Genomic DNA, 15,992 nt, shown 5'->3' with positions numbered 1-15,992 from the left:
TACAGAACACTGATCCTAAGCCTGAACTTCTGTGAAGAAGTTCGGGTTTGGGTACCAAACATGCGCGATTTTTCTCACGCGAGTGCAAAATGCATTACAATGTTTTGCACTTGCGCGGATAAATCACGTGTGTTCCCTAAACGCTCCTGTGTGAAAGAGGCCTAAGAGTTACAGAAAGTCATAGAAGTGGACGATCTTTAGCCACATCCTACGTCGATGACCGCTTCATTGTGAACAATGCCCTGCAGAACCGGATGATGAATGTCACACAACTCCAGGCACATTTAAGGGAGGTAAGAGGCACCCAAGTGTCACGTCAGACCATTCAAAACTGTTTACATCAACATGGTCTGCATGCTAGACGACCTGCATGGGTACCTGACCACAGGCGTCATCACCTTGCATGGGCCAGGGGGAATCTAAGCTGGAACGAGGGACCAGTGGGCCTCAGTGCTGTCAATTCACGCTAAGTAGAAATGATGGCCGCCAACGATGTTGTAGATATCAAGGAGACCGCTATGCATCAGCCACTGTTGTCACCAGACGAGCCTTTGGTGGTGGTGGTGTTACAGTGTGGTCAGGTGTGTCTAGTCATTACAGACCTGCCCTACACTTTGTGAATGGTACAGTGATTACAGCTTGAAAAACATCATTAACCCAGTCATTGTGCCTCTGCATGAAGAACACAGGCCTAATTACATCTTCATGGACGACAATGCGCCAGCTCATCGAGGCTGCATCATTAGGGAATGCGGGTGACGCTAGGGAGGCTCGTCCCCGCCTGCCATTGGCTGTTCCTCCCGACACCGAATGTTTTCATCCGTGTACGGGGAGAAGCAGCAGCGGCGGTGCGGGAACCAGGAGCGGGGTAAGCATATTACCTGTGAAGGGCCCGGCACATGGGGGGGGGGCTGTTTGAGAAATTGGACAACACCTTTAAGCTGGGCTCACCTCTGCAGCACTTCTCAGTTTCGGTGTAAAAACAGGAAAATAAATAAAAAAATTAAGAAAAGCATAGGATGTAGTATAAGACGCAACCAACGGTGGTGGATGGACTCCATTGGGATTGAGTATATGTTGGAACAAAGTGTCAGATGGACACCACTGATTATAATGGGGTCCTTCCAGTTTCTGTGATTCTGCAACAGTCAGGCTTTTTTTCTTTTTTTGGACCGAAACTTTTGAGGTACCATATCAGCAGAACAGCAATGTCAACACAGAAAACTCCCGTTTTACAGCGTATACAGGAAGCCTGACGGGAATATATAAAGTGGGATTCGGCATGAAGGTCCAATGGTGCAGGAATAGGGGCATGGGCTGATCTCCCCATTATGTGCCGTGGTGGGGTACACCGCCATCCCTCAGACCGGTGGCGCGCTCAGCCAGTACACCAGGCTCATAATGGAGTGCTGCCATGATGTTAGTGTGCAGTATGCTATACATGGGCGGCAGCAGCACAAGCCAGGGGCATGGCACTGCCCTCACCCATACCATAAAGGCCTGAGAAGATCACACTGCAGCCTTCTCAATGCCAACCAATATAACTACACAGGTTAGGCCCAGCCACAACGCCAGGAGACAAACTGCAGCTTCTGCCCCCCACTCACTGCTGCAGTCTCCTCCGTGATTACCTGCAGTGAACACACGGCAGCACACCGGACTCACCTACCGGAAACAGCGGCTATCGGTGCTCCTGTTATTGCCTGTCCCACGCTGTACACAAATATCCAGACCTGAGCAATCGAGCTGAATCACGCAGGCGCGGGTAAACGAAAGCGGAACAATCGATGAGCGGCATTCTCGTGGTGAACCAGAGCCAGGTCGCTTAGCAGATCACAGCAGCTCAGTACCAGTGATATAATACCGTGTGATACGGTATCGCTGCGTTATTTCCGGGGGATTCTACACTGCAGCGTTATTATGTGCTGCCCACTATTGTCCTCTGCTTTATATAGTGTGGTCTATACTGTTCTCATCCCAGGTTTACATTATACGTGTGCTGTACTGGTCACCTGTGTACACTCTGCCTGCAGAATATACAATATATCTGCAATGCTTACTGATTATATGGTCTATGCTGTATTCTAAAAATATACTGTTACTCTACCTATTATCTATCATCTTTCTATCTCATATCAATCTAGATGTCTGTCATCTATCTATGTGGCATCTGTCTACATTATATCTAATATCTACCTCTATGTATGTATATAATTAATATATGTATACACACACACACACACCTATTTATCATCTATCTCATATCTATATATCTAACTATCCATCTAGCATGTATGTATCTATCCATTTACCTAGCCATTTATCTATCTATCTATCTATCTAGCTTTTTATCATATCTATCTTTCATATCATATCTACCTTTTTATTTCTATGTATTTATCTACCTATCTATCTATATCATATCTATAGTATATATATCATATCTATAGTATCTATCTATATAATCTATAGTATTTATGTATCTATCTATCATATCTAGCTTTCTACATCATATCTATCTAATATCTACCTTTTTATTTCTATGTATTTATCTATCTATATCATATCTATAGTATCTATCTATCTATCTATCTATCTATATCATATATATAGTATCTATCTATAGTATCAATCTGTCTGTCTTTCTGTCTATCGATCTATCTATTCACACATACGTCATCCTGTCTTCTGATGCTCTGCCCCTTCATGCACTTACGATATCTATACTACTTTTATTTGCATGGTTGTTTTAGGTAGTAATTTGGTACTTTTGGAAATCAGTCCTTAAATCCATTCATTCCAGAAATCTGTTAGAATGTCCTATGTGCAGGGAGCAGGCTGTCCTCATACTCTGTATAGTTCTACACGTATATGATAATATTGTCATTATTATCTGTGATCAATTGTGATAGATCTTAATAGGTAGAAAACTATGAATAAGTGATGTTTATTCTCTTTGTGTAATAACTGCCTCCTGCCACATCCATTATTCTACGTGATCTCAGAGTCCACCTGTAATAGTTAATCCACCCCAATCATACTTCATAAAAGTGAGTAGTGTATAGAAAAGTACATCCTCATCCTCTCCAGGAACACATTATATTTCAGAAGTAAAAGACATTTCGGTTACAATTTAGATGTGAAACCAAAGATCATCTACAAAATGTAATCAATAGCTAAATCAATAATAAACTGAGGTCTTGTAGGCTAATCCCTAGAACACAAGACCAAGAGCATAATAAAGATCATTAGAAGCGACACCCTGGTCATTATTCTGAGTCACCATGATGCATGTATATTTCTATTGTTCATTATTATATGGTATGGTCATTAGGAATTATAAGGCTTTATACTATTCATTGCTAGATGACCTTGTGATGATTCATTATGATGTTTATTCTGCTTACCATGATCTATAAATGTGTGTGATTCATTGTTTAATATTTGGTTTTTAATTATTATATTTATAGTATTCATATTGGAATTTTTTTCTAAAGTTGAATAAAATGTAAACTGTAATTGTAGTAAAAAAAATAATTACAAAGTTACATGTGTGAAGTTACTTCATGTGTTTTTTTGTATGATTGATGATAATAAGTTGGTGACTTCCCTTCGTGTTCTCTGTGGACGCACTTCACAGTAGTTGAGGAGGAAGGAGGTGAATGATGTCTCTGTCATTACCCCCACCACCAGGACATACACCCCTCGGCTGCACTCTGCTGTGCTCGGACAAATTCGGTCCTCACAACTTAGTCTTAATCCAGATATATATTATATACTACATATATATATATATATATATATATATATATATACATATACATATTACAACTCTAGCTATTAACGTTATACAGAAACATATCTGTACATTTTTCCACCTAAAACTACACTTTTAATATTTAGCATGGAGATACCTTAAAAAAAATCTATATAAGAATTAAATTATTATAGTTCATTTTTAAATGTATATAAATCAGATTTAATCATTTTATTAAAGCGGTTCCTATGAATAATATAGGCAGTCATTAGTTTCCCAATATGTTAATGACTAGAAGACAAGTAGCAGGCTGAAGTTCTGCTGGTGTTCCTACACATAAATACTCTTCTGTGGTTTGTTACATTTGGAGGGGTCAGAAGGGGAGGAATCAATCCATGCAGCTGGAGTTATAGACAATTAATAATAGATGTGTAATGAGCTGATGGCTCCTTCCATCCACATGACTGGATGGAGCTCATGTATTCGTTGTGCCTCATATTGGAGATGAAGCCTCACATATCCTGCATTAATAGTGTCATGTGTCACTACACTAATAGCAGCCGTGATTACACCAGCAAGGTCCCTCTGCTGTCACCCTGCAAACAGGAATTCGTTTCATCAGGACACATGGTACAGACATGTACGTTTTCTTATCAAAGTCAACCCGGAAATAAATCAGAATACTAAAAACAAAAATAAATAAACAAATAAAAATAAATAAATAAATAATACCAGTCATTTAAAGGAAGGTGACTGGTTTCTCATTCAGCTCTGCTACACATGATATTGCTTTATGTAAATATTATGATGGGATTATGAACTTCAGCCTTCTGTCTTATGATAGCAGTTCTTTAATATTTAATTGGTGACAAATGAAATCTTGTGGTAAGCACGAGCTCTGCTGGTGGCAATAAAAAGTCCTGCCCCTGGCCACCAGGGTCATTGGCCTTTGCAGTGCTGGAGGAGACCCTGGGAAATGGTGTAAAATCATGAATTCTGCCATGGAGACTGGAGGTGCCCCTATAGGGGTTGAATGAAGCAGAGGGCTCCAGGTTGTGATGGGTTGCCCTGGTAGATGCCAGTCTGCCTGCGTCCCCTCCCATAGCTGGCCCAGCCCACCCATCTCCCCTGAGTGTTCTTCAGTCAGGACCCAGGGCAGGGGCTGTCAGTGAATTAAAGGGGCTCCTGGTGTGGCTCAGTGGCCAATAGCAGCCCGGGCAGCAGTGCTGCTAGTGTGCAGGATGCTGGGGGACGCAGGGGTCCCGCACTAGGAAGCTGCAGGGGAGTCAGGGGGATCTCCTACTTATTACAAGGGGAGGACAAGGGGCAGGCGCTCCAAAGTATAAATAGTCCGACTTCAATAGCCCGTCCCTGTGTGATGTGTGTGGAGTGCTGAGCACTGACTGGGGGGCTCCCAATATCTCATCATCCTCATCAGCGCTGTCACTGAGGAGCCTGGAAGGAAGATCAGCCCGCTCCTCATCCTCACCACTATGGAAGAACTCACTGCCTTTGTGTCCAAGTCCTTTGATCACAAGATAAAGGAGAAGAAGGAGATGATCACTTACCGGGAGGTTCTGGAGAGCGGCCCGGCTCGGGGCAAGGATCAGGCCTGTGCTGAGGGGCACCGGGAGGACGGGGTGCCGGTGACCCGTGGGATAGCAGGGGGTGGAGGTGGCGGAGGAGGAGGTGGAGGAGGTGGAGGTGGTGCCAGATCACCGGTGCTGGAGCTGGAACTGACCGCCGACAGGATCCGGGACAGTGGGAGCCCCAAGCTGACAGAAGGTAAGTGCTCACCTGTGACTAACCTAGCCCATCTGGACAGCACCTCTGAGGATGTACAGGTCCTCTACTTCTGGAGAGACGATGAGGAATGGATAGGACATAGGTATGGAGATCGATAGATATTAAATAGATAGATAGATAGATAGATAGATAGATAGATAGACATGGGATAGATAGATAGATAGCAGATAGATAGATAATAGTTAAATAGATGGACAGACATATATAAATAGATAGATAGATAGATAGATAGATAGATAGATAGAAATGAGATGAATAGATGTTAGATACAAATAGAGATATATAGATAGATAGATAGATAGATAGATATTTACTGGACAATATATATATATATATATATATATATATATATATATACACACACACAAGTTGTAAAAGTTCAGCGATGGCCCCAGGAAAAGTCCCAGTACAATGGTATATAGGAGATGAATTATTTATATGTCACAGTCCTCCTGCCTCTCATTCAGCTCCAGATCAGAAACATATGATGATAATAATGATGGTAGAAGCTGGGCGAAAATAGTCCCAAATCCTTCTCACTGCCCCATGTACACAGAGGGGTACACGCCATGTCACCCGGTGTGCTCTCCCCAATGTCTCAGCATCTCTGTGATCAGCAGTGTAAGAACATTATTATTATTATTATTATTTATTATTATTACTATTAGTAGTATTCATTTATAGGCACCGAGTGTGTGAGTAGCTGTACATAATCCCTACCGGTACAGAACCCGAAGAACATTAAATATGACTGTACCATTTTGGATTTCTGGTAATACAGTAATGGAGAGGTGTGAGATAAACCAGATAATGTGATAAAACATTGCAGAAATAACTGATTATATGATTCTGTACAGGTTTTCATATCTTGATTATTACAAAAATGAGATAAATAGTAGGGAAGAAGGCGCACACATATGTCTGCAGATATAAAGTGGATATTCTGTACATTAATTTTTTAATATTTTTTTTAAATATTATTAATACTAATAATCTGAATAATATCAGCAGTAGTAATACCGTGTAAACAGGGAAGTATGAAGAAAATAGGACAGCTGAGCAGACACCAGTGATCTCCACTGTACACAACATGTATGATGAGGAGATACATTTGGATAATCAAATCTCAGGACAATGCAGGATTTGCCTATCATGGCTGGCACAGGATGCCGGAGCTGCTGGGTAGGATAAGAAGAAGAATAGTTGGCACATAGAGCAACTCCCGGAAATCATTTCCTAAACAAATGTGCTGAGCGGCCGGCGGTGTAGGCAGCTGTTCACACGTGTCCGCACACTGCCGCACACCGAGACCTGTTGAGGGTGCAGGCCGGGGATTGTCCAAGGTTTAGTTCGGATTTCTATTTGAAGGGAATTTGAAATATTTTTATAATAATAATAATAATAATAATAATAATAATAATAATAATAATTATATAACATTCCATAGAACATTTCTCTCAGATTTGATTACAATGCAGCTCTCCAAGAATTAGAGGATAATTCCAGCGTGTGAAGGTACATGGGGAGGATAACCCCCACCAGGGACCCTGGGTTATCTGATCGGGGGCAGTTGTTGGGAGTCAGGGTTGTAGATAAATAGTATAGGGGCTCCAGGTGAGTGATATAATATACGGGGGTCCTCTGTGCTGCTGTTTATGAGGACAAGGTCTGATCCTCTGTCTCCCCCACCTTGTGCAGTGTCCCCAGACATGAAGGAGCGGAAGGAGGACCTGAAGGTCCTGGAGGAAGAAGGGCAGACCAAGATCAAGCAGAGAAGGAGCCGAACCAACTTCACCCTGGAGCAGCTGAACGAGCTGGAGCGGCTGTTTGATGAGACCCATTACCCTGATGCCTTCATGAGGGAAGAGCTGAGCCAGAGGCTGGGGCTGTCCGAGGCCAGAGTGCAGGTAGGTACCCGGTCACCTACCGTATCCCCATCACTGCCACGTCTCCTACATCATCAGCACATCACCCATTCATCTGATCAGTTCATTTATATATATAGATATATATTTTTTTTTTTCAATTTCTTTATTTTTTTATTTCTTTATTAGACACTTTACACCCAGTCCCTGCAGCTCTCCCAGTACATCAGCTGGAGATGGCTCCACTACTAGTAGAATAGCTGCCTCATTCCCCGGGCTCCTACCATCATGCGCCATATGTACAGAACTGGCCCATGTCCGATCACACCCGCCGACGAGGCTGGCTAGCCCAGGGCAGGCTCTCGGCTCTATAGAAAGCCTGCACAAAATGAGAGGGAAAGCCCGGTATTGCAGGCGGCGCATTTTCTGGGGGTGATTCCAGTGGGTATCAGTTCTGGCTGTAGTGTGTGGCCAGCCTGTACCTGGAGTAAGACCATAGTGTGTACATAGTACTGTCACCTGTGCGACATTGTAGGCATATAGCTGTGTGCTTCCAAATGTCGCCATATAGCTAACTGTGCTCACATTTATCTGTGGAAATATCTATCTACCTATTATCTATCTATCTATCTATCTATCTATCTATCTATCTATCTATCTATCTATCTATCTATTATGTATCTACCTATTATCTATCTATCTATCTATCTATCTATCTATCTATCTATCTATCTATCTATCTATTATGTATCTACCTATTATCTATCTATCTAACTATTATGTATCTACCTATTATCTATCTATCTATCTATCTATCTATCTATCTATCTATCTATCTATCTATCTCTCAAATATCTCTCACTCTAGCTGTATATATCTATCATCTCTCTCTCTCCGAGCACACACATCCAGTGTCCATGTGTGCCGATATGGCCGTTCTCTGATGATGCAGGGAGATGATTATCATGATAATGAGATAATTATGCAGCGCCTGTAATTGTGTAATGCGCAGATGAGCAGAGACCCTTCCTGTTCTGCGCCCTGTGCAGCCGCCAATCCACCCTGTGCACAATATTATCACACATGAATACATGTACATTTTTGCATTGCATATTACATATTATATCAGAGTCGCAGCCTTCTTTAGTTAATCATGTTATTCTGCAAAGTTATTTTTTAATTACATTTTTATTTTTGCTGCAGATAAGTTTTAATGTTTTTGTTGTTGACATCATTGTATACACACACACACACACACACACACACACACACACACACATATATATATATATATATATATATACACACACACACACATATATATATATATATATATATATATACATATACACACACACACATATATATATATATATACATATATATATATGTATATATATATATATATATATATACACACACACACACAAACACACATATATATATATATATATATATATATATATATATATATTTACATTTATTTTATTTCATTTAGGTCTGGTTTCAAAATCGGAGAGCAAAATGCAGAAAACAGGAGAACCAGCTGCATAAAGGTACAGCTAATAACCCTTACATCATTTATCCCATAGATGTAATGTAATGTAATGCTCCTCTAAATGGCAGTATCTAGTAGCAGTCTTCAGCCATGCCAGTTTGTTCATGCAATGCATGGCAGATACATGGTATACAACCTATATATGGTAAATATAGACTATATAATATAGTAAAATCTTGCATTTGTGTCCCCTTGCCACCATTAACCCTTCTTGCCTGGCGTCCTCTGAGGGGCACACTGCTCTGCACATCTCACCCTTCTCTCTGATATTTGCAGGGGTTCTCATAGGAGCAGGGAGCCAATTTGAAGCGTGTCGTGTAGCACCTTATGTCAACGTGGGAGCACTGAGGATGCCCTTCCAGCAGGCAAGTCCATTTTCTGCTGCTCTGTGTGATACTTGTCCTAGGTCAGATCTTTCTTCTTTCTCCTCCTCCTCCTCCTCATCATCAAGCTGATGTGTCCATATAAAGACAGGGTAGAGCCCTGTGCTGTCCAGAAATAGCCAGGGCAGGAGATTGACAGCTTCATTCACTGTTTGTGTAATGGCTCCTCTGAAAGCATGTTTGTTAATATTTAATAAAGTGAGTACATGCAGCTCAATTATACAGACAATGACATCACTGCAAAGCAGAGAGCTGCCTACAATGTCAGGACCCAGGAGTGCTGCTGCACCTAGGCTTCCTAGTCTTGGCTGCCCCTTACCACTGGCACCCCTGAGCTACCACCCTGGTCACTGCCCCAGCACAAGCATGAAGTATTTAACAGTCTGTAGCCTAAGAGAGAAGAAATCAATCTCTTTTATCCATGTGTTTTCCCCTCAAGCTCATTTTAGACACAATCTATAGGAGTATTCATGCAGCAACACACTACTGGTGGGATATAGGGCAGTGGGTTGTATTGTGATAGTTACTATTTTATGCATTTATTTATTTTTGCTAATTTAGTAGAGAAGAAACAGATCAACCAAATATTTCAATCTGACATTTTATTGCTTTTGCCCATATTGCTAATTTATTCCTAAAGCAAGTGCTAAAGTTTGGAGTATTTTCCCCACCATTTTCAATTTGTTCTTTTTTTTTTCATGTGCCTATCAATAGCTTTTATTGTGGTGCTGGTTGATGAAGGTTTCCACATGTAGTTGACAAATGACAAGCTTAGAAAAAAACAATTGACATTATATAACTTGAATATATAAATATCTGGAATATATGTAGGAGTCTTTATGTATTTATATTCTTATATACAGGTGAAACTCAAAAAATTAGAATATTGTGCAAAGTTCATTTATTTCAGTAATGCAACTTAAAAGGTGATACTGACATATGAGATAGACTCATTACATGCAAAGCGAGATATTTCAAGCCTTTATTTGGTATAATTTGGATGATTTTGGCTTACAGCTTATGAAACCCCAAAGTCACAATTTTGAGGTACCCTTTGCTCAGGGGTATGGATTAATTAGCCGTCTAGAGTGTGACATTTTGAGCCTAGAATATGGAACCTTTTCACAAAATTCTAATTTTAAGCTGCATTAATGCAATTCCTTTTAATTTGCAATACTGAAATAAATGGACTTTTGCACGATATTCTAATTTTTCGAGTTTCACCTGTATAGTTTTTATGTATTTAATTAGTTTTAGAATGCTTTCCAGTAAGATATATAAACATTATATAACAGTAGAACCACTTCTTCAACACCTCTAGGGTTCTTACATACTTGAATTTTGTATACTTTTTTTTTTTTTTTTTTTAGTAAAACACTCCAGAATAACTGGGTGTGTTTTTTTGCACACCACGTTTTTTGCGGTGTTTTTGGAACACAATGTGTTTTACCAGTAGCATTTTTTATGTCATTTTCCCTAATATAAAGATGTTAAAATGCCTAAAAAAGCTAAGAGATCCTATGCTTTTAAAAGAAGCCAGAAAGAAAAAAACCCCTACCGAATAAGCAAAAAAGACAGTAGCAAAAATTTGCTTGTGGGTCCTAAATTCATATTTCCCATAGACCTTCAGATAAAATCTGGAGTTGGCGTTTTTACTGCAAGAAACCACACACAAAAAAAAATGCAAAAACTGTAACAATAAACACAAAAGTGCAGAAAAATGCCAGCCAAAAAGCAGCCTTGCCGTAGTTGTGATGCTGGCATTACTGAACTGGAAGAAAATCCATATAAGAGATCTAACTTGACAAATGTGTAACACTGATTTTGTTGCAAATAATTTATATAAGGCCTCATGCACACAAACGTATTTTCTTTCCGTTTCTATTCCGTTTTTTTGTGGACTGTCTGCAGAACCATTCACTTCAAAGGGTCTGCAAAAAAACGGAAGTTAGTCCGTGTGCATTCCGTTTCTGTATGTCCGTATTTCCGTTCTGCATAAAGATAGAACATGTCCTATTATTGTCCGCATTACAGACAAGGATAGTACTGTTCTATTAGGGGCCAGCGGTTCCGTTCCGCAAAAAATGGAATGCACACGGATGTCACCCGTATTTTTTACGCATCCGTTTTTTGCAGACGGTAAAATACATACGGTCGTGTGCAAGAGGCCTAAAGACGATATAAATACGTTGCAATATTGAGTCTTTCGGCCGTGCTCTTTGATAAAAGCACCACGCACTCTTAGGCACATCATTCCAGAAGCCTATTACACAAGGTTCTTGTGACATTTTCTCTTAACGATTAGTACATGAGTTGGGTCCTGTATTATCAATTGTTTTTCTAGTTTTATTGTTTTAATTGAATTCATTTATTTTTTGTTTAGACCATTTTACCATTTTAATAGAATAGGCTGCATTCAGCTCTACTAGATTGTAGTTTTGTTAATGCTTTTTTTTTTTCTTCTTCTTGTTGCTCTTGCTTGCCTGCAATACTATTTTTAGGATAGTCATTGCAACATGCCATCCTTGTCCTTCCAGGTTCAGGCACAGTTGCAGCTGGACAGTGCTGTGGCCCATGCTCATCATCACCTACACCCTCATCTGACCGCGCACGCCCCATACATGATGTTTCCTGCTCCACCCTTTGGTCTCCCTTTGGCAACGTTGGCAGCAGAGACGGCGACGGCTGCATCAGTAGTGGCTGCTGCTGCAGCTGCCAAGACAACAAGCAAGAACTCAAGTATTGCAGACCTCAGACTGAAAGCCAAAAAACATGCAGCTGCCTTGGGGCTGTGACTAGCAATGCTTGGGGCCTCAGACTATGGGGTCCTACGGACATTACCCTAAGTCCTTTATTTAGGACATGGTCTCAATCACAGCCAAAACCCCCTTCGAAACCTTCAAGGGATCAAGAGGTCATAACTCATCTGATGAAGAGGCTGCTGCAGTCTTGAATGTTTATACATCAGAAAATTCCTTTTTTCATTTGAGACATTGGTCCTCCATATGGTATCACTACCTACGAAATACCTTCCACTTTCTTGGACCAAAATGGCTACTAAGACCTTGTACGCATGGACACTGAGACCACAGAGACAAAGCACTAATTATATTTCTTAAATAATCTATATATTAGAATTTTTTATGCTGACGTGTGTGAAAAAAAAAATCGAGGATGTGGTGCACACACGTTTTGTGCTGTGGAACTTCAAAGGAAGGAAAAGTGGAGGAAAAAATAGATGTAATCTATTCTAAGAGGCAACATAAGAAGGAAGAGGATTGCAAGTTCCAAGTTTTGACACTGACCCTTTTGTGCAAAGTTCACTTTAATACAAGGAATACTACAAGTGAGGCGGGCCTCATTGTGTATCATCTTCTGGATAATCCAACACTTCTGGAAGAATGACTAGAGTTAAAAATTAAAAAAAAAAACTATTTATTTGCTTATTTCTAGCGGCAAAATGTACAACTGACTCTGCAACAATTCCCCGGTTTGCATGTATTTTTCTCATTTCACTGATGCAGTTTCTAGTCACTTATCCTTTATCTTTCTTAGCTGAAGAAAAATATATGACACTGCTTACCATCCGCAGGTCTTAAGAAGTAAGAGACCCTTAGTCACCCCATTCAACCCTTGCTTTACTAGAGGCACACACACCAAGGTATGGTTTGGTGACATGGTTGTTGGGAAATATCTGGTATTCAAAAATGGACTGAATCTTTTTCTTTCACGATCCAAAGGGGAGCTATTATTTGACTCTTACCATTGGTCAGGAGTGTACTGTATTAAAGATGATATTTAAGGCACATCCCATGCTAGCCTTTGGCTACATGTAAAATATGTTAATACACATGAACAAAATTTATTTTGGTTACATTGTGACTCGATAGTTAGCGTTTTCTTTTCAGCAGAGGTGTATTCTATTCAAGTAATTTGTGATCCTAATTTTGAATACATATAGATATTTAATGTGGAAGTGGCGATTGTACAATTTGGAGATTGGAGCAGGGGGTTTGGGGGAGGGAGGGGGGGGAAGAGAAAAGCTCTCCTAGAAATGAACTCTGATGGGTGGGCTTTGTAATTATTTGTTCTCCATGAAAACAAGTTATTTATATATTCCATTTTCAGTGTGCTTTTAAGTTATTTTACACTTTGTATGTTATTGCTGCATAACATTTGATGTTGGTACAATATATTTTATCAGAAATCACACAGCTTTATTTCATCTCTGTTAACCACTTTTGGCTACGTCATTTCAAATGCAAAACCTGTCAAGACGGAATTAAAATGCTAAATTATTATTTTTTAAATCCTGGTTGAAGGGTTGGCTAGTTCGATTCATAAAAGATTTTAATTGATATTAAACAGGGTATTATTATATGGAAATCATCATCATCATCATCATCAGTAAAAAGGAAGAATTCTCTGTATGTTTCTATAATATGGAATAACAAGAAATGGCAAATATATATATAATCTATACACTTGTGAATAGAGGCAATGATAAAATATTAATACTACACTTCTCTATAAATTGACCAGGATCAAAGGTGGAACTGACAATTACTTTTGGTAAAGTACATTAAAATTCACCCGCTATGGACATGTTCACAATGGCATTTGTTTGCCCTACTTTTTTGATCAAACAGCTCATCTTGAATCAGTAAAGGGATCACATTCATTTCCATAGGACAAGTGCATCAGTAATCAAAACACATAATGCAAAAATTGCTAAGCGCAGAAGCGGCCTAACAGCTAAATCGTAATACCTATAATACATTTAAACAGAATTTCTACTAAGTATAGATAATAAAGTAATTATGATCATAATTATCTATATTTATAGCGCTCCAATTTATTTTGGAAGCCAGGGAAACTGGAAACACGCAAATGCAGAAAAACCCCAAAACATTTTTAACAGAAATATAAACTACCTGCTAATAGTGAAACATAGGGAGAGAGGATCCCGCACAATAGAGCTTGCAATCTGATGAAAATAAAGCATTTATTTGAATCATATTTTAGTGGTGCCATCACCATTACAATATTTTTTGGATGCTCTTAATCCTACAACATATTTATGACATTGCTCTACTACATGTCATAGATAAACACCATTATTTGTAGGTTTATTTATTTTATGCACTTCTATAGCGCTGCTATATTCCGCAGAGCTTTACAGACATTAGCTTCCAACTGTCCCCAATGGGGCTCATAATGTTAGTTTGTTAACATAATTCGCTGATGATGCATCTACTACAATATTGCAATTAATTATCAGTACCTTGTTTTTGATAACTTTTGCCATTCAGGGTCAAAAATAGAGAAAGACATTTATAAATACAGCACGTGTCCTGACCACCATATTTATATCTTGTAGGCGAACACAGATTGATAGCTGAAGCCCAGGTAAGGCTAGGTCTACACGACCACATGTGTCGCGTGACAGATCGGACACAACTAGACTGCCACATTTTGTCGCACCAATGTTGCGCGATCATTTTTAGAATGGTATTCTATGAAATGCGACATGCTGCGACTGCGATGCGACAGTCGCAGAAAAATCCATCTCAAATGGATTTTTTTGCTAATGTCGCAGTCGCAGCATGCCGCATGTCGCATGGCGACACCATAGACTACCATTATAAAAATTATCGCGCGACATTGGTGCGACAAAATGTCATCGTGTGGACCTAGCTTAATGGTTAGGTCACAAGGATTCTTTATTTGCTCCTAATATTTTTCTTTCAATAGTATGTAGTACAAAGTCTCTCAATAACTAATCAATTTAGGGTTAATACCGTTTATTTTTTGGGAAGTAACATTACCCTGGAAGACTTTGCCCCCACCTTTTAAAGATCAGTAGATGGCAGCTGTTTAGGAGGCTTAAAGTGATTAATTTATGCTGGTGCTGCGATGAATCAGGCTGGGCAGAGTTTCACGCATGTTACTAGAGGCATTTTACATAAATACTTACATAAAGAATGATCCACAGCGAGCAGCGAGAGACAGCCTGAAACCATCGACAATCATTTTATTAGCACATAAGCTTCCTATGTGTGCATCGCTGCTCTCCCCAGCTCGAGAAAACAGGATTGTGCACATGCTGAATTATAATTCTCCACTGCAAATCAGGAGATAGCTTTTACAGCAAACACTGTCCTGAGATGCGCATAGTACTGAACATGAAATCTAGAAGTACCAATCTGAATTTACTGCCCGAATAGCCTCTTTATACCTCACCTATCAAAGCTGTGGTAGGATAGACCTCTTAAGTAGACAACTATGAGCTGGATGAGCATGGCTTCACATGCTCAGTTCCATGCTTCAGTTGCCACCAGCCATATCTACTGTTAGAAGCTGTGGGAGATAGCTGCAGCAAAAAGGACAACCCCCTTGTGAAAAGACTCCCCCATCCCCAAGAAAGGACGCAGCCTGAAGAAGATATAGTACAAGAATTGAAGCAACTGATGTGGGGATCTCTGGATCCAGGTAAGGTACAGGCCTGGTTCTGGATTTGCTAGAAAGAGATTGTCATGTCCTATATGATGTCTGATTTTCATTTTTTACATCAATCATGGCATAATGCCAGGGACCCCCATCCATCCCGAGAATGGGAGTCC

General features: G+C 39.9%; 2 protein-coding genes across 5 annotated transcripts in view; one reads left to right on the top strand and one right to left on the bottom strand.

The window, feature by feature from the left end:
* Positions 1 to 1,753, bottom strand: part of RSRC1 (arginine and serine rich coiled-coil 1) — a 330,125-nt gene extending 328,372 nt beyond the window's left edge. Inside the window, exon 1 of one of the 3 annotated variants that reach the window (XM_044290570.1) lies at positions 1,670 to 1,753. The gene's annotated coding sequence lies outside the window, so the exon portion shown is untranslated. Of the gene's footprint in view, positions 1 to 1,631 lie in introns of all 3 variants that reach the window. The other 2 variants (XM_044290571.1, XM_044290572.1) reach the window with 2 other exon arrangements.
* A 3,440-nt stretch (positions 1,754 to 5,193) lies between these two features.
* Positions 5,194 to 12,353, top strand: SHOX2 (short stature homeobox 2). Of its 2 annotated transcripts, none has more exons than XM_044292138.1 (5): positions 5,194 to 5,542; positions 7,262 to 7,470; positions 8,927 to 8,984; positions 9,263 to 9,351; positions 11,907 to 12,353. In XM_044292138.1, exons 1-5 carry the CDS (start codon positions 5,251 to 5,253, stop codon positions 12,162 to 12,164), a joined length of 906 nt encoding a protein of 301 aa, XP_044148073.1. In that variant the 5' UTR covers positions 5,194 to 5,250; the 3' UTR covers positions 12,165 to 12,353. The 2 variants fall into 2 exon arrangements, with proteins under 2 accessions (XP_044148073.1, XP_044148072.1); XM_044292137.1 differs by having other exon boundaries at positions 11,871 to 12,353.
* The last annotated feature ends 3,639 nt before the right edge of the window (positions 12,354 to 15,992 follow it).

This window comes from Bufo gargarizans, chromosome 4 (genome assembly GCF_014858855.1).
Source record: "Bufo gargarizans isolate SCDJY-AF-19 chromosome 4, ASM1485885v1, whole genome shotgun sequence".
NCBI lineage: Eukaryota > Metazoa > Chordata > Amphibia > Anura > Bufonidae > Bufo > Bufo gargarizans.
This window is presented reverse-complemented; position numbering and strand designations above follow the sequence as displayed.

Bases quoted from the DNA above. Each gene is read 5' to 3' on its own strand.
- SHOX2 (XM_044292137.1), top strand. From the start codon at position 5,251: ATGGAAGAACTCACTGCCTTTGTGTCCAAGTCCTTTGATCACAAGATA. The intron at 8,985-9,262 runs GTACAGCTAATA...TGATATTTGCAG, and splicing joins GGAGAACCAGCTGCATAAAG to GGGTTCTCATAGGAGCAGGG. The intron at 9,352-11,870 runs GCAAGTCCATTT...TACTATTTTTAG, and splicing joins TGAGGATGCCCTTCCAGCAG to GATAGTCATTGCAACATGCC.